This window comes from Ambystoma mexicanum, chromosome 8, assembly GCF_040938575.1.
Source record: "Ambystoma mexicanum isolate Mex_15411 chromosome 8, UKY_AmexF1_1, whole genome shotgun sequence".
Classification (NCBI taxonomy): Eukaryota; Metazoa; Chordata; class Amphibia; order Caudata; family Ambystomatidae; genus Ambystoma; species Ambystoma mexicanum.
This window is the reverse complement of record NC_090929.1, coordinates 1,248,975,888-1,248,995,612: the sequence shown is the minus strand read 5'-3', so window position 1 is coordinate 1,248,995,612 and position 19,725 is coordinate 1,248,975,888. Positions and strand designations below refer to the sequence as shown.

Genomic DNA, 19,725 nt, shown 5'->3' with positions numbered 1-19,725 from the left:
CTTCAACTGCTGGCTTCCTCACAGTTGGCCCTGACAACACCAAGGACATGGCTCAATTTGGCACCCCCACAAACACTCCATCCACTTCTCCAGAGTGGAGTCAAGAAGAGTGGGAAGAGGACCCTTCCCAACAAGAATCAGATTTGTCATTACATTTTAAAAAGGTGCTGGGAGACTCCTTGAAGCAGGCTGTCTCACAAGGGGTGCAGCCTATTACAAAAAGGCTGGAGACTCTGGAAATGATAATGGCTGAGCAGTAAAAACAGCTTACAGCCAAGAAAAGACGGGCTAGCAGCCCTGAGGAAGGAACGTCAGTGGGACACCCCCAATAAAATGGCCCGGAAGAGCAAACACTCTTTGACCCCCCCCCCCGGCAATACAGAAAGGGTTAACACTGTTCTCCAATTGGTAGGTGACCCTGTCGCCAGGCTTAAAGAAGCCTTCCTGGTAAAGAAGAGAGATGGTCAGGTCAGACCCCCTAAAGATTAGGGCTATTCGCCCGATGATGAAGGGGGTGAGGAGGAGGAAGACATCAATAAAGATGTACAAGACCCCTAAAACATCGACAACACGGCAGACATGTTCGATCTTGAGGCCATCCGGCTCCCCAAGTCATCAGAATGGGTGCCATCCCCCAGAGTGGAATTATACATGGCCCAGCATATTAGGAAGCCCCTGGAGAGGGAAGTGAGATCACAAATGAGATCGGAGTGCTCTAGACCAGAGTTGCCGAATAAACTGGCAGGGACAACAGACCTAGACCCCAAGATGGTCACCTTTGTGACCAAAGCATCTCTAGTCAGAAAAGGAGTAGACCGCGCCTGGAGGGGATGTCAGGACAAAGTCCTAGACATTTCAGGTCCATTAGCCAAGATAATAGACCTTGCAGAAAAATCAAAAGATACAGGTACTCCAGTAGACGTTACGTCCGAGGCAACTGGGCGCAATGAGCAGTATGCTTCGTGGGCAACGCCAACTGTGCCCTCTCTTCAGAAAGGAGAAGAGGAGTCTTATTGAAAATAAACAACAAGTTGAGCGATCTAGCTACCTACGAAGCAGGTGAAGGCGCCAAAGGCCTGTTGTTCGGAGAGGCGTTCGCAAAAGAAATGTCACAATTTGTTGGAACATACTCTGCACTGGAAAAAGCCCAGAGTTCCATCAGGAAATCTTTCCTTGGTGGGTTTTTGCTGGGACCGGGCAACATAGGGGTCTCTCGTCTGGTTGCTACAACTTCCAGCGGAGGCCCAGAGTCAGCGCGCCCATTACTGGGAGTTTAGACAGCAAGATTCCTTCTTCCCAGCCTGATCGAGGTTCCCTAGAGGCCGCAGAGGAAGAGGATCTTACCGGCAGCCAGGGGCAGCAGCTGGTGAGTACTGCAAGCTGGCATGTGGGAGGGAGAACTCTCCACTACCTGAACGAATTGCAAGCTTTATCCACCGATGCATGGGTGCTGCAAGCAGTAGCAGGTCTGCAGTTAGAGTTTATAGGAACACCTGTTTAGAGAACAGAGCCTCACCCCATATATATGGAGCAAGAGGAATCAGCGCTCCTGCACAGCGAACTCAGCAAATTAGAAGGCAAAAACGCAATAGAGCGCGAATACCAGAGAGATCCCGGGTTCCTCAGCAACATGTTTCCAGTACACAGAGGGGAGATGATAAGGGTTGTGTACAACCATTTCAAAATGGAGGGGATTCATCTTCTCCGAGAGCTTCTACGATCCGGAGATTGGCTAGCACGGCTAGATCTCAAGGATGCATACCTGACGATTCCGATAGCGACAGCTTTTCGGAAATATCTGCGCTTCCGATGGAAAGGAGAGGTATGGCGATTCACTTGCCTCCTTTTCGGCCTGTCCTCCGCTCCTTGGGCTTTCACCAAGCTCATGAAACTGGTGGCAGCAGCCATCGGAGAAAGAGGTATTCGTATTATTATCTACATAGATGACATCCTCGTCTTTGGGCCAGACAAGGCAACTCTAACAAAGAACGTCCAATGGGTTTTCTTGCTCCTGTCCTCGCTAGGGTTTCTAGTGAACCTGGCCAAATATCAGCTGCGGCCGGTTCAGAGGATAGAATTCCTGGGTTTTATAATAGATCCGGTAAAAGCATCTCTTGAGCTCCCGGGACACAAAGTGAAAGCGATCAAGAAAGAGCTCAGAGCAGTACTAGCGAAAGGGACTGTCTCACTTCGCAATCTGGCCAGAATAGTAGGTCTGCTAGCAGCCTCCATTCAGGCGATCTATCCGTGGCCTCTTCATTATCGAGCACTTCAGCGGCTTAAAATAAAAGGGAGGCCTTCGTTACCATTAATTAGTAACTCTGGATCACAAAGCCCTCACAGAGCTCCACTGGTGGTTGCAAAATATGGAAGCCTGGAACGGTCGCGCCATTTTTGGAGATGCCCCAGATCTGATAATAGAATCAGATGCAAGCAGGTCAGGCTGGGGAGCCAGATGTGAACACGTGCAGACAGGAGGGAAATGGTCAGAAGAAGAGTTACATCTCCATATAAACTGTCTCGAGTTGCTAGCGGGCTCTTTCGCAGTGCGCACTTTTACGAAAGACAAGGTAAAATGTTGCGTACTGCTCAAGATGGACAACATCTCCGCAGTACGATATATAAACAAATTAGGAGGAACGAGGTCCAGAATGCTAGCCGAGTTAGCGAAGAGTTTCTGGTATTACTGCCTCCAGAACAGGATATCCGTATCAGCGCCGTATTTACCAGGGAATCAGAACGAAGTGGCAGACTGGAATTCACGTTATCTTGTGGACTCCAGCGATTTGAAGCTACACCCTCATGTCTTCTATCAAGCATGCAGTAGCGTCACTGACCATTGCTATAGAATTGACTGGTCTCTTTTTGACACGCATTCTGCCAGGGGGGCCATGTCTTCAAAAGCTTTTACTACAGGGGTGTCTCTGCAAGACATTATGAAATCAGCAGATTGGTCCTCTGAGTCAACCTTTAAGACATTCTATTTTAAGCCTGTATCTGAGATACCAAGTAGGGTGGTGGAAAGCGTTGAACAAGCATAATGCAAGCCTCCTGTCTTGTCATAGAATAAAGATTGCCCACGCTAATAGCTCAGTAAGTCTTCATTCTATTAAAGATAAGGAGGCGAGCATTATATTCCACCCAGAATAGCAAGTTCCCGGTCTGCATTGTCATGTTAATAATGATGTAACACCTTTGTTCATTCCCACCCTCATGATTTGCTCTCCATTCCTTAAAGGAGACGAGCAAAAGACTGCCGGATGAAGGAGTTCTCAGGAATTGAGGAATAACAGTTTCAATTGGTCAAGTTGTACCGTAGAGTTCACAGTTTCGAGGAATCTTACTCAGTTCGATTCTGAACAGATCGCTTGGTTGGCGAAAGACAATTAGGTTCAAGTGGTCAGACATAAAGAAAGAGGAAATGACCTGGTCAATGGGGTTCTTATACAAGGGGCTGGCCTCTGATGGGTACAGAGGAGAAAGGTCAGGACTACCAGAGACCTAAGACTCATGGGGCTAGTAGTTCCCTGGTGTTTGCATTGGGCACATTGAAGTCTTGGACTAAAAGATCTTTAAACTGGCCCATTTTGTTTTCCCTAAGTTTTGGTTTTAGAAAAAGACATAAATGTTCAGTATTAAAGTTAAAGTTTTAAAGTGCTGGTGTGGCAGCAAATAAAGAAAAATAAAGCATAATGCTCGCCTCCTTGTCTTTAATAGAATGAAGACTTCCTGAGCTATTAGCGTGGGCAATCTTTATTGTGTACCATTTTGGTATAACCCACAAAATCTGAAGTCTGTTATTCCACAGCTAAAAACAAAAATACATTTCTATGTAGGTTTTCTTTTTATGTTGGACCATGGATGAATTTCGCTGCTGTGCCAGGAAAACCTTCTAATCCTGGACAAAGTTGTGTTGTTTTTACCTAAGATGATCTAGAAGCTGCACTGAATTCAGCAGGGAAAAACCAACCATTACAAAGGGGTGCATAATTAATGTCTCTCTGGAATCAGATGCATTGCTGATCTGTTTACTCTGGTCCCTCACCTCTTTCTGAAAACCACTTTTGCACATAGGTGGTGTCTAACTCACAGAGCGAGTGTTATATTGCTGGAATTTTTAAGTGCCCTATTGCCAACAATGTGATTTATGGTGCTGAATTAGGTTGTTACAGTGGAAATAACGGGGTCACGAGGGACTTCTGAATGCGAAGTGAGATTCAATCTTTCAAATCAATACATTGCTCCTTTTTTCTATAGAAACGTCTTCCTCTTGGATGGTCTCATGTTTTTATATGTTGTATTGTGATTTTAGGATAATTGGAATTATAATAAAAAATGAATGTTAAACCACAACTTCTTATGCTTTTCAATATTTAGTTGTAAAGCATATTTACCTATTTCCATATTGTCATAGAAACCTTTTTTTAGAAGTATAACGTTTTATATTTCTGAAACTGCCAGTAAAGAAAGTGAATGTTTAACAGCTTTGTTTTTACATTATGAAGGTTGAAACGTGCTCTGCTTCACCAATACCCATCCTGTTTTCAAATTGGAAAAGATGCAAAGCATGAGTGAACAGAGAGAACATAAATAACAGAAATAAAAATCAATTTGATAGATGCCCTGGCATTATTTATTTAGCAATTTACAAATATTGAATTCCAAAATACATGAATTGCACTAAAGGGCCGGAAGGATTGCTCCAGGACAACACGTTTGTCTTGGAAGCAAGACAACGCAGAGCAACACAGGTTCGAATCCTGGTCCCGAACTTAGAGACTGGTCTCTGGTATTTAGTGCATCCTAAAAGATTAATTAATTAATGAATTATGTTGTACCGGCAGTTTCAAATAAGAATGAACATAAACCTTTGATATGATATGATATTTTATTTCTATCGCGCTCGTACACAAGTGTTTCAGAGCGCGACAAGGCAAGGGAGGGGAAACGGGGGAGAACAAAACAGCGATCTTACTAGGCCCAGTGACATTGAGAACACGCAAGTGCATGGGATAGGGGGAGGGGAAAAGTGCATGGCAGGGGGAAGGAGTGGAAAGTGCGAAGCAGAGGAGAAACAGATAAATAACAATAAATAAATAATAGAGGCAACAAACAGTGGTAGTGCAGCCAGCAATTTGCAAGTGCTAGGTTTAAGGCAGCAGACAGGGTAGGTCTGATAAGTGCAGGAAGAAAAGGGGGGGGGTACAGATACAGACCCCAGTGCAAGGGGTGGCCCGGAGGCAGTGCGGGAGGGTGGCAGGGTGAGCAGGTACCTGGGCCCGAAGGACAGAGTGTGGCCAGGTGCACGGTGCCTAGAGAGAACAGATCAGCAGGGGACAGGGGGAGCGAAGGCAGAATAAAAGAGGAAGGTCTTGAGGTGCTCCCGGAACCGGAGATGGTTCTCCTCAAGTTTTAGAGTGGCAGGGAGGCTGTTCCAGAGGGAGGCCCCAGCCGAAGACAGAGATCTACCCCCAGCTCGTTTCTTTGAAAAACGACTGACACTGAGGGCGTTGGAGGTAGAGGAGCGAAGAGCTCGAGAGGGGAGGTATTTGCGGAGGGATAGCTGAAGGTGTTTTGAACCCAGGCCCCAGAAGGCCTTGTGGACAATGCAGAGGCTTTTGAATTTAATCCTTGCATCCACTTGGAGCCAATGGAGAGATTTCAGAGCTGGAGAGATATGATCCCAGGGCTTGAGGACAAAGGCAAGTCTTGCAGCCCTGTTCTGGATTAGTTGCAGAGGACGGAGAGTAGAGGAAGGTAGATTTAGAAAGATTAAGATTATACCACCTATTTAATTTGCATCCTGAGCCTGTTATTTACAAAAAATTGACATGCATCATTCCACAGCTACACAGTATGCCTGTAGCATAGAACCCATGTGAACTTCACATTCTTCTGTTATTTATTATAACTTGGTGGTGCCGCAATCATATTTCTTATAGGGAACTTGTCTGGGGGCATATTTAAACATTTATTATGATGTGTGTAAAACATACCAGTGCCTAGTATACCTGCTCCTGAAAACTATACTCCCAGACTTTAATGTTAGCAGTCCTTCGTTCATCTGTGGTTGAAAAAATAATACCTCTGGGTTGGGTAACCGTAACACCATTGATGTGTAATGCTACAAAAATCAGGCAGCCAAGTGTATTTTTAGCTTCGCTGCACTGCTTTCATCTACAATATAGATACTATATTTGCCTGTTACCCTGAAGGTCCACGTGTGAGATATTCTGTGAAACATTGTGTGAAACTGTATGTTATGGTTTATTCAAGCGTTATTGCCCGTAGCACCCAGCAATACTGATGGTTAAAAGCCTTTGAGGGTACATAATTAGGGCTCGGGCACGAAACAACTGATAGTATCCCTGGTGGCGAGGAGCAATAATGCTATTAGCAACCGGCCACGAGGTCAGGGAAATGAGATGAACAAACTTTAAAAAGCCAAAGCACTATAAACATGGCCGCTGAGCAACAGACGCTTGGCCACTCAGTAATGAAAGTCCTTTATCTCTGTTGGGGTAACGCCCGCTCAGATGGGGAAAAGTTGGTACTGGTGAAGAGGGGAGTTTGTTCCTGGTGGGGCAAGCAATCGAGACATGGCTGAAGGGATAGCAAGCATGAGAGCCCTTCGGTCGCCACCACCACCAGTAGTGACATGAGACAGGGAGGCGGTGCTGTTACAGGAAGTGGCACTAAATTGGCGAAAAAGGTGAGCCGGAAGCGATGGAAGGAAGCACAGTGGTACATGGACTACTGTGAACCTGCAAGATCCACGGTTACACCAACTATTATTGCCCAGAAGCCATGGATCTTGGTAGGTTGAAAGGATTCTAAGGTTCCACTCTGGGTGAAAGTATCAAGCATTTATACTCCTCTGATGCTTGCCTGGAAGTTGGCATATTGTATCCCCTGCCACAGGGAACCAGACCATATTAGACGAAAATAGATATAGATTTAATGGTAGAGGGAATAGGGTAAAATTAGAACAAAGAGGGATTCGAGTAGAGGTACATTAAAGGTAGAGGGGTGATATTTTTGGATAGTTTGGCTGCATGTTCATCCAGCCAATGGATCATGAATCCAGATTTCAGAAACATTTGGAGAGTAATTTCAAAGGTGCGTGGAGGTGTCAGGCCATTTGAAATAAGTATCAATAGTTGTGTGTGTGCCTTTTTTAAATTTTTTTAAGAACTTTATTTTTGGCTTACCTGTCACAGTACACTTTGCTTATCTCGCATCTACATAATACAGATTCGCATTACAAAATTGACAACCCCACTCCCCTTGTAAACTTTTACATCAGGTGCATGTCCACGTATATACCCATAGAAAGAGGTTACATACAGCTAGCTGTGTGGCATGGCCCATCTTCCACGCTATCATTGTTCGAGTTTTCAGTGTCTGTGGAGGTTTCATCTAAGTATGCCCTGAACGGGGCCCAAATGTCTTTTGGTTTACATGGAGCAGATATCGTATTAACATAGTTTTCCTCACATTCATTCACGTAAGTGAGGGTCGCAAGGAACTGTTCTGTTGTTGGAGCCTGGCCGCTCTTCTATTTTTGGAGGATGCATTTCTTCGCTACTGCGCAGGCGACGTTGAATAGTCTCCTCTTTTTTTCCGGGGCCTTGCCAATGTCTCCAAATAGGTATTTAGGTGGATCGAGGTGTGCAGGGATTTGTGTTATTTCTTCAAGGATGTTGGCCACTGCGAGCCAGAAACCTGCTATCTGGGGGCAGGCCCAGTACGTGTGTGTGCCTTTTTGATGGACTTCAGATATGCTCAAGCTAATGCCTAGAAGTATGCCGGCTTTGTTTTCATGCATTTAATTTCGACAAACAAACATATTCCAGAATACTAATACTTGGAATGCCAAGCCTAAAAGCCAAGATTGGCCAAGTGAAGAATGTGTTGTAGTTGAATGTGAACATAAACACGTGGGGGAAGAATAGAATGACAGGACAGGTGTCCATCCTTCTATGTACAATAGAAGCCTAGCACCATAACCTATTGTATGAAATGTTATAGCAGGTAACAATGGTGTGATTGCCGAGATCTATCTGGGAATGGTACAGTCAAGGTTTATCTAGTGCTGAAGTAGCTATAATGAACTAAGAATACCTAAATTAAATAGGGTAAATATGGATAGGGTGATCGAGAGACTTAGTATGGACATCCACATTTTTATTAAGGGCATCACAAAAACTGCAAGTTGGGTAACTTTAATATTCATAACTCTAAGGAAAGGAGAGTAAGTAAACTTTGAAAATGTAATTGCGTGGCAGTATTATCCAGTTGCTCACAACCATATAAGAACCCCACAAAAGCAGGGCAATGGTGTGCTATCATACGGCTTAAAATATCATACCTGTATGTGTAGCTGCCTGCAATGCACTGATTCTGCAATCTAAATTCCAGTGGGAAATGCTTTTGTTTTCTGTATGTTTGACAGCTCGGAGTTGTGTGACCCCAGAAAAGAACTTAGTCAGTTTGGTCATGGAACTCCTCAGTGACTTACAATATCCTTGAAATGTACAGTAGGGGGATACACTATCTCATACATTGCAGGTGAGCAGTGATTTGACAACTACTGTGGAATTCAAAATGATTGATATGTTTTCCTACAGATATTGCAGGTGTCCATTTACGATCAGAATATCACTTGAAACATTGCTTAAAATACATTTTCTGTATTTCTTATTTTTTAATATGATTTAGAGAAATCTTTGAAGCCGATAACTACAGTCCCATTCCTCTCACAAATGAAGAAGAGTACAAAATTGTGATCTGCAAGTTTCCCTATCAAGAGCCTGAGCTTGAAAAGGTAAGCAGTAATCTGTTTGGGAATACAAACAATGTCAAGTTATACAATTGGGTGCAAAGAATTGCAATGTGGAGTGGGTCTAGTATTGTCTCCCATGAAATTAATTCAGTTTTGTTTCTTTTATATTGCCAAGTCCAGTTTTCCCTGCGTGTCTGAATTCTTCTGTAAGAAATGTGACACAGTATTTAAATAGCACGTTTCATCCTAAATTAATATGATTTAATATACACATCCTTATTTGATGTCCTTTTTATATTAGTGAAGTGTCCATACTTAGCATGGCTTTGTAATATCTAAAAATAAAAGTAGTAAAATTAGAGATTAGACATTTTGGGGATTTAAGGATTAGTGAGTTACTGGGAAAACCTATAAATACAGGCAATCGCGGTGTTCCAACAAAATAATTGGGTCCCACATGATCATTGCTTGGCTTGCCGCTCATTGTCCTTTGTTGCTATGAGTTGTTCTTCTAGAAACACTGCCAGAAAGCGGAATTGCTCAACCTCGTACGTGAGCCTTATTTGCTGGTGTGCAGATTCGATCATACTGGCTCTCCTTTAGAAGTGCCCGGGATAATAATACTGAGCACTTTAGCAATGAACCACAAAATACCTCAAACAGGAAAGACGCAGCAAAGTGGAAGATTCTCTAAACCCTATCTGAGACTCGTGTACTGGAGATGTCCAGGCAATGAAAAAACCTCTCAATATCGGGGACAGCTTCCGTGCTGTCAGATACCACCACCCATCAGAGACCTAGTCAGCGGCAGCAAGAGAAAACACCTGCTTATAGCTGGCTATGCAGGACCTGTGAGTCTATAGGCAGGTCGAAAGGTGTTCTACAATGTTGATTTTGCAGAAGGGCCTGTCAAATTCACGGATTAGAATGGAACCACTCGATGAAAATGTGCTTGCCTCAGCACCGACCGTTGCTCTCTGCTCCAAATACCAACGTTCAACTCGCCAGGTCAAACCACCCACCCTCCAAGGTAGGGGGCAGAGATACAAGGGATGCAGTATGGGAATTGTCCCATTATGTTAATCATTTTATGCTCACACACTCACTTGAGCTTTTACCTGGCAGTACATTGCCCACACCAGGGATTACTTTACACGCTGCTTAACAGTGGTGAATTGGGGGAGGGGGTGGCACTTCCAATTGCTTGTTTTTCCTACCTTCCTGTACAGCCTTGCAAATAGATTTCCTTCGCTTGTAGATTCTATTATAGGTCCCAGCAAGAATCTCTACCTTTCTTGCTCAATTTGCCACAATTTCTGTGTTGCTTTGTGGAACATTTTACCAGTAATCCTGCCTTTTGAGACCTAATTTAGAGGTGTTTGAAAATGGTTATTTTGATCTCAGTTCTTGCAAGACCCATAACTGCATTGTTGGAATCCATAGCCTCTGTTCAAGGCACTTCTTGTGTGTCTTCAGAGCAGGGTCTGGTTCTATTTCAGACTGCTCCTTTTCAAGGGCTTTCTAGTTCAGGCTTTTTTACTATGGGGACAGCTATTCTTAGGTATCTTCAATTTTTATGTATTTATGTGTCTTTATCACTCAAAGTGTTATCAGAGAAATGATTATTACAGTGTGTCCATAGCTCATATTTGTTAGAAAGACTTAAATCAGCTTTTATTTTGAAAAGAATATATTGTATGTACATATATAAAAAGGGTTTATAATCATTAATGAAGATCTACAGTCAACTAGTTTCTTGCACCAAATGATAGAACTAATAGCAAACACTTGTCGCATTTTTTTTTTATTAACGGGTTCCCTAAGACTAGACAATACACAAATGTAACATTTCATCAGCATTTTATTAAAGTGCAAGCAATATCCGCATAAGTGCTTAGATGGGCTCCTTTTTTTACTGCATCTCATAGCAAAATACCCTCACTTATTCAAAATACTTGATATGCAACGTATTACTTAAATTTCTTGTTTGTCAGAGTTGTTTACTAAATGAACAGTCTATCCAAAAATGATTGTGACAACATGGTTAGACTACTTTTGGGTAGTTACTTTTCACTCTAGTCTTCTTCAGGGTTTTTGGCTTTCTGTACAGGGGCTTGTAAATGTATGGAAGTATTGCATAAGTATGGGGCACCCGCAGGGACGTTATTTCACCAAAATGCCTGGGATGGCGGAAGTGACATCACACGACCCTTAACCTCTGATAACATGTCAGGAAGTGATGCCATTTGACCCCACACCAAAGTGATACTACGGGAAACGATGGAACATGACCTTTCACCCCTTGACAAAACAGGAAGTGGCATCACATAGCATTATTCCTAAGAACACTCCGAAAAATATGGTTACGATATAACTTTAAATGTGATATACATTTCATACAAGAATGGATCGTTAAGATCAGTGTTATTATCATATTACCAAATTACTGTGAATGCAAGCAGACGTCCATGGCTAAATGATAATGATGTGTTATTATATAGCACTTGCGCTTAAGCGCTTTATATAGAACAAATATACATACAATATCACCCAACCTGTGTTGGTACTCATTTATCGACTTCAGAAGGATGAAAGGCTGAGTTCAGGTGTTTAAGAACAGACTAAATCAGTGACTCACTCCCGGAAGTGTGCTTGAAACAAACCTTTAATGAGTCTAGCAATTATTGTTTAGAATTCCAGAAAGACAAGTTGTTAGGGAGAATTCTCTCTTTAGGCTGAATTTCCTAACCTAGCGAGTCCCCCAGCAGCTTTGCTGGATTTCTGGAGTTTGTTTTTTTCCTCCTGTCAAGAGTGAGACTCTTGGACATTATTTATGGTGTTCCTTTGACTGTTAATGTGTTTTATGGGCTATGGGGTCCTTTACTCCATAGGGTCTCATGTGTTTTTATTAAGTGTGTTACACAGCACCCTCCGTGCAGTAACACAGGGGTGTCATAGTGACCCCCCACCATAGACTCCATACCCTGGGACGGAATACTGTCTCCCAGGGCATGTAAAGTCACCATTGGCTTTACTAGTCCCAAATTATTAACAGAAGCCAGTACAAACCATCATATTGTGGACGTACTGGTCGGGGCAATTCCATTGCCCCAGGGTCTGTTAGTCGAGGGGGCACGTCTCCGTCCCCCCTGATCGAGTTTTGGCTGGTGGCAGTGGAAACTACTTTTTATATTCGCCCGCAAATATTTTCCTATTGGATTTTCCCATTGTTCGAGGCTACCAACTTTAATTATTTAATTCTCATAGCCTCGAACATACCGCCGGTTTATTTATTTAATATTAATTCGCCGGTTGGTATTTTTTGCCAGGACTCGATTCTAAAATGGCGTTTGTGTTCTCTTCTGTGACTCCAACCCAAGTCGAGCCCTTTGTTCCACTTTTTGGCGGGCTTCTCCACAGAGGCCTCCAAAAGTGGTGCCACTCTGTGTGGGAACCACAGGGGGTGTGGGAGGGGGTTTAGGCACCCTGGACTGAGTTACCTTGGTAACTCAAGTCGCACTCTTGTGTGATTGGCCCAAGTGGTGAGCCGGCCGGCCCCCGGATATTGAGAGAATGCACAACATGTCGTTTTTAAAGCCGTGTTTGGCATCACACAGAAGTATATGCGGTCAAAGATATAATGCTTTTTATTTACACGATTACCCAAATAAGACATTGTCATATGGCCAAGGGAACACACAACTACTGATAGCAGAATTAGCTTAAACGGGTTCATTAAACAAAAGTAAAACACAAGACTATTGCATGGAAATGCAGGATGGCTGTAGCATAAAAGCTCTTGGGCAATGTGGCCTTTAAACTCAGGATTATAAGTGAAGGGCATCAAACAAAAGAGCAATCGGAAAGTTAGACTGCAGGGTTTCTTGTTAAGGCCTCTCTAGCATTCAGTCTTCACTTCTTCTGAGGACCACAAGGCCTCTCCACCTCTCTCAGGGTGTGGGGCATCCTCCTTTTACCAAGTGTTCCAAAAGTCCTTCCCTTCACTGGGGCTTTCCTTCTCACTTTTAATTATTCCCCCCTCTTCGGGGGCCAAGGGGCTCTCTCCCTCTGTCTTTTACTCAGTGATATGGAGCTCTGCTCACCCTTCCACACTCGAGGATATAGTGCTGTGATCACTAGTCTGCACCTACGGATATAGTGCACTGCTTGCCCTCCGGGATATCATTCTCTCTCTCTCTCTCTCTCTCTCTCTCTCTCTCTCTCTCTCTCTCTCTCTCTCTCTCTCTCTCTCTCTCTCTCTCTCTCTCTCCCCTCAACCCCCTCTTTCTCTGTCCCTCCCTCTCCCTGTCCCTTCTCTTGAGTCTGGGTCGCTTTCTTTTGGTCTCAATGGGCTATTCTCACTGAAGCCCATCCCTCATCTGGGGTCCAGGGGCTCTCCTCTTCCTCACAGGAACATACCTCTCTTCTGTGAATCTGGGGGGCTCTTCTCTGCCACACTGGAGCAGACATTGCTTTTGGGGATCAGGGGAGCTATTCTGCCTAGAGCAGACCCTACCTTTGGGGTTCAGGGTATTCCTCTCCCGCTCACTGGAGCAGACCCCGCTTTTAGAGTTCAAGGGGGCTCACCACCCGCTCTCTGGAGCACAACCCTCTTCTGGGGTTCAGGGGACTTCGCCCCACCCCCCTCTACTGGAGCAGGACCCACTTTTGTGGTTAAGGGGTTCCAGTATCCCAATCGCTGGGATGGACGCCACCTTTGGGGCCCAGACACTGTCTGTGGTTCCTAGCCTCTCCTATACAGCCACCTCATTCTCCTATTGGCAAATGCAAACGTTTAAATTGATTAGATAAATACCTCTCAGCTCCAAGCCAGGGGAAGGAAATCTTCAAAAGGCTTTCCCCCCATCTTGGATCTCTTTCAGTTGTCTTCCAATTGCTTGAGTTGGTGTTCGTTGGCTGCTCTGCCACAGCCTGGTCTCCTTGCTGTCTCCATGCACAAAAGTTAATTTAGTTGGTTTCTGATGTTGAAAAGGCCATCACATGGGACAGGAAAACCACTCGTAAGTTCACACCTGTACAAAATCGTGTTTTTCTTTCTGAAAAGGGGCTGAAGTATTTCTCTTAAATGCTGCAGTTGCAGAGAGGGGAGAAATGAGATGCGCTGTTGCTGGGGAAGGTGGTTGGCATAAATTAGGGTTTTTCCCTTCTAGGAACAGCTCGTGTCGCAAAGGGGTCTCTCTCGATGTGCTAGTGTTTCCCCATAACATATGTTTTGTTGATTCCCTGAAAGACGCTCCAGAGTCCACTCCGGGTGGGGATCTCTAAATCTGGTGCATCTTGCAAGATGTAAATCTGAGTACCCGGTTTCTTTGGGACTTGGTTGTTTCCTATTAATGGCTGTCTCAGGGGGTTTGGGAATTATTTAGGGCTGTTCTTGTCAGTTCTACTCCGAAGTGAAGACCCAGCGATCTTTCTCTTTGGCAATGGGGTAGACAACTACATACAAGATGAACCTCGCTTACCACACATCCGTCTGTATGCTACCCACAAGATGATTGTAACACTATGGAAGCCCGTACGCCTGCCAACATTCAGAGATTGGGAGATGGTACCCTCTAAAATGGGTCACGACGGGATTAAATGAGACAACCGCATATTGCCGAAAGGCTTGCAAAACGGATTTCAAGAAATTATATAATTCTGCTAGCATTGAGTCATTCCAGGTCCAGCATTAATACGAAGCTTGTGTTTAGTTAGCCTTGTAACTCAACTCTATCTCAGATTGTTAACATGTGCACACAAGTACGCTGGATCTGACACATCAATTAAGATTATAATTGTATGTTATTTTGCTATATCTTGCCTTCTTAAATACTTATACACCAACCAATCTTGCAATGTTCCTATAACATGTTGTATACTATATGTTACATAATGCTGCATGTTATTTTCTCTCGGTTTGTTTTCTCTTGTATGCTTTCCTATTGTTGCGTCATATTTGTATTTGTATTTATTGTGTTTATATAGCACTTTAATCCAAAGCGCTTTACATTAGAACAACAGAATACATAGAACATTATAACAGTAGAAGCAATTTACAATCATTAATCAAACCTATAAAAAAGTAAGTAGAGCAATTAATCTGTGAGGGAAGAGGGAAGGGGTGAGGAAGGGAAGGAGGAGGGAAACAGAAGGGGCATAAGGGTGAAAATGATGGAGGGGAACAGGGAGGGTAGAGAGAGGATCATAGGGAAGATTCAAGGGAAGGAGAGAATGAGAGGAGGGGAAGGTTTCATGGCGGGGAATGGAGAAGGAGAGATTTCAGAGAAGTGCAGAAGGAGGAAAAGGTAGGTACAGAGCGGATTGAGAGAGGAGAGATAAGGGGGAGCAAGATTATGGAGGGATTTAAAAACTAGACAGAGGAAATTAAATTTAAGTTGGAAGTGAAAGGGAAGCCAGCCACGGAAGGAAAGCGAAGAAGAAATGGAGTCATGAGGGGAAAGGAGACAGAGGGTACGGACGGCTGAATGGTAGATAGATGTGAGGGGGGCAAGATGACAAGCAGGCAGTCCAAAGAGTAAAGAGGAGCAATAGAAGAGGCAAGAGAAGATAAGGGAGGAGATTAAAGGTTTAGTAGCATGGAAGGTGAGAGAGGAGCAGACTTTGCGAATATTTAAGAGGTGGTAGCGACAGGCGCGAGAGGTGAGAGAAATATGGTGAGAAAAGGAGAGGGAGGAGTCAAAGTGAATGCCTAGATTGCGAGCGTGGGCAGAGATAGGAAGATTAGAGGGGGGAAAGTGAATGAAAGGTGAAGGAGAGGGAGGGGGAAGAGTGTTGGACGGAAAGAATAATAAGACTTCAGTCATATGTTCTAGAAGTCAGGCACCACAATGTTTTACAAAAGCTGTTAATACAAATGAATTTTTTTTAAAACAATACTTCTGCTGGATTCCTTCCTCCCTTGTAGCCCTCATTTCAAATATATCCCCCAGGTGCACATCTGACTTTGGGAACTTTTTTTTGTCACCATAGGGTTACAGGAACACTGCAGCACTGTGTTCGCTCCTCTCGGTGTCATTGATGCCCTTGACTCCAGATGTTATATAATGGGTGGTATATATGGAATTGGCTGCACCCCATTACTTTTTTTCTGCATGCTCAGATACTGCTTTTGAATGCCACTGCTTGAAGAATTTGACCTGCTTTTCATCTCTGTCAACTGCCTCAGGTTTTAAGCCTTGCAAAGATTGTGGAACGCCAATGTCGTTATTGGACCTGCACCATGAGCTCTAGACTGATGCCATTCTCAGCATAGTGAGCTGGAACTCTTGTGGTCCCCTGTCATTTCAGCACAAGACAAACACTGTCATTCTTTTCAAAAGGTTTGACCTAATTCTATTGCAAAAAACCTGGCTTACCTCTTCACTTTCTCTCGACGGTTTCACCGTACTTCATCAACATGCAGTTTGTCACAGGAGAGGACGCCCTTCTGACGTCCTTTTAACAGCAATTCGCAACTCTGTAATTTGTGATGTGCAATGCATAAGTGATGATATACAGGGTATTCTGGGGTCTCGTTGTAGTCTTACAAAGGGTGATGTGACAAGAGGGTTGTTGTTGATAAATGTCTATTAGAATCCAGCTGTCAGCGATCTCCCAATAGTTCTTGAACAGTTATCTACCATTCTCACTGACTGTAATGTTAAACATCCAGACAACTTCATACTAATTGGTGGAGACTTAAATGCCACTTATACACCAGACGCTAGGCGCCTCTCCTAATGAGTTATTAGTAACTCCAATGATGAACTTTGGGAACAGCTATTTCTGTTATGGAACCTTACTCGCCTGAATGATACTGTCAGTATCTTGCAATCGTACACCTACAATAACTTGGACTAATGGTAAAAGTTCATCCATGATAGACATCACAGTATCATTAGACTTGTTTCATACATGTCAGAGATTTAAAGTTGTTCCCCTCACCCATAGTGATCACAACTCCCTCCAGGTTTTGTTTTACATAGAAAAGCATGAAACTGTGAACAAATGCGATCATAGGGTCTTCACTAACACACACAGGGAACTGGCATTTTGTGCTTCCAGAATAGAGGACATATACTAAACACAAAACTTCAACATCTTGATACACATGGGTCGGACCAACAGTTTGAAAAGCTCAGCTGCCCTGGCAGCTTCATAGAATTTATATGGGAGTTAAATCCCCCTCAATCTAAAAAAACTGTTCCCAGAAAATCCCACTCAAATACTTTTTTTTTAAAAAAGATTTATTTTATTATTTCAGATACAAACTGGGAACACATAACCGTCCCCCAACTCCCCCCATCCCTCCACCCTCCCACCTCGGAAGATTTCTAATTGTCTCTGTTGCTCCTTGGAATGGCTATGATCTGAATATATCCGATATTCTTATATTATGCGGGCCCCATTGTTCCATATAGTTTGATTGCAAGTAGTCCAGAATCTCTCCCCATTCCTTTGTAAAGGTCTCTTTTGATCCTTGTATTGTGTGAGTGAGCTTTTCCATGGTCAGATGTGCCCAAACTTTTTGGAGCCATGTATATATCAGTGGGGGTTCTTGTTTTTTCCAGTTTTGGGCTATTGTCGCCCATGCTGCTATGAGTAATCCCATGAAACATCTCCATTGTGGTTTCCTAAATTTCTTAGCTGCCTGATCTTTTATTCCGCATAGCCAAACTTTTTCCCCTAGTTGTTCCGCCTCAGGGAATATCTTAATGATTTCTGTCTTTATTTCCAACCAGAAAGCCTTGATCCCCCTGCAGTCCCACCAGATGCGTTTTCACGTGCCCACCTCTGAGCAGCCTCTCCAGCACGTATTAGGTGTTTGGGGGTAGATGGCGTGCAGCCTTTCCGGTGTATAGTGCCATTGGGTTACTATTTTTAGCCACATTTCCCTTTTTTGGACTGATCGGGTCATTTTTGGAATGGTATTCCGCAGATCTTCCCGCTGCTGTTTGTGGACATGCTCGACCAGTGTCCTCGCCCACTTGACCATGTATGCCCATTTGACTTCCTCTTCCTGGGAGTTGATGAAGGTGTAGAGCGAGGAGACCAGTTGTCTTGATCCAGAGTTGGTTATTAGGAACTTCTCAAATGGCTTGCGTTCTCTTGTGGCTGCTGTTTTGACATCTGGAGTTGCCAGCCAGTGTCTGAGCTGTTCATATTTCTATCTGTCTGCTTCTGTTAATTTTAGTATTGTTTTGCATTCTTTGAATGTTCTTATTTCTTAATGTTGGTACATTTTGCCTATTTGTGTGTATCCCGCTACCTCCCATTTCTCATAGGCTCCCTGCTCCATTCCTGGTGGGAACTGGGGGTTCCGGCATATGGGTGTGAAGGGACCCTCCACTGTGGTCATGATGCCCCTCCGTGTTTGTTCATCCCAAACCTCTAGGGTGGTTTTCATGATCTCACTTATATGGAGGTTGGGGTGCCTATGTTGTTTTGCTTTCCATAGGGTTTCTTCTAAGGGGGATCTGGCTACTGCCCGGTCTTGTGTCACCCATACTGTTTGTTGGTTGTCACCCAGCCATTCTCTCAGGACCCAAAGTTGTGCTTCCTGGTAATATTTGCGGAAGTGTGGCAGGGACATTCCCCCCTCCCTCGTTGGAGCTGTAAGGGTCGCTCTGGCGATCCTTGGGGGCTTTTTATTCCAAATATAGGACGAAGTTGCTTTGGAAAGTGCTTTAAAGAAAGATTTGGGAACTTTGATTGGGAGAGCCTGAAAGTGATATAGCATTTTAGGGAGAACGTTCATTTTTACTGCTTGAATTCTACCCCACCTTGCCACCATTAGAGGGGTCCAGCGCTCCAGGTCCCTTTTTACCCATTCCAGAAGGAGGGGGGTAGTTCCCATTGTATAGTGCTTCTATCTTGTGTGTCAGGGTTATCCCCAGATATTTGATTCCTTTTTCAGCTATTGTCAAGTCCAGTGATGCTGCTATACATTCTATTTATTGCCTCTCTCCCGCTAAGAGTAACAGTCCTGATTTTTTCTTGTTTATTTTAAGACCCGAGATTGCCCCAAATGTTTCCATCTCTCTGATTGCTTTGGGTAATGCCGTCCCCGGGTTCGTTAGGGCTAGCAGCATATCATCTGCGTATGCTATTACCTTATGTTGTGTGCCTCCCATTTCTATCCCCGTTATGCGGGCTGACCCCCTTATTCTAATTAGGAGTGGTTCCAGGAAGATGGCGTACAGGAGAGGGGACAGTAGGCAACCCTGTTTGGTGCCCTGTGTTATCTCAATTTTGTCTGTGACCACCCCATTTATGGCAATCCTAATGTTTGGGGAGGTGTAATTGGCTTTTACCATTTTTATAAACTGTTCCCCAAATTCCATATGCTTTAGAGTTTTGAATAGTATCCACCCTATCAAAAGCCTTTTCGGCGTCTAGTGATAATAAGGCTGCCGGTGTGCGGGTGATCTGTCTTCTCCACTAGCTGTATTATTCTTCTCAGGTTATCGTGTGTTTGTCTCCCTGGGATAAAGCCTGATTGGTCTGGGTTTATTATGGACGGGAGAAGTGGGGATAGCCTATTTGCCAGAATTTTAGTGTATAGTTTGGCATCTAAATTAATCAGTGCAATGGGACGGTAGGAGCTGGCGAGGGATGGGTCTTTCCCTGTTTTATGGAATACCAACACCTTTGCTTCATTCATTGAGTGAGTCACATTGCCACTGTCTTTAAAAGAGTTTAGGAGTCTCGTCAAGACAGGGATGAGTATATCTGCGTATTTTTTGTAAAAGGGGGCGGTAAAGGCGTCCGGGCCTGGTGCCGCTATTGCCTTTTTTTTCTTCCTCTTCCATGATCGGGTTCTCTAATGTTTCTCTGTCTTCCTCTGGGATTTTTGGGATGGGGAGAGTTTGCAGATATGTGTCTTGGTCGGTTTCATTCGGATGGTCTGTGGCGTATAGTGTTTGGTAGAATTCACG

The 19,725-nt window shown here is 43.9% G+C and overlaps 1 protein-coding gene across 4 annotated transcripts in view; it reads left to right on the top strand.

The window, feature by feature from the left end:
• The window catches only part of EXOC6 (exocyst complex component 6), a 2,769,442-nt gene that overhangs the window by 1,606,015 nt on the left and 1,143,702 nt on the right, over positions 1 to 19,725 (top strand). For all 4 annotated transcript variants that reach the window (XM_069611363.1, XM_069611365.1, XM_069611364.1 and 1 more), the window contains exon 14: positions 8,722 to 8,827. In XM_069611363.1, the coding sequence (XP_069467464.1) occupies positions 8,722 to 8,827 (106 nt within the window). The remainder of the gene's footprint in view (positions 1 to 8,721; positions 8,828 to 19,725) is intronic.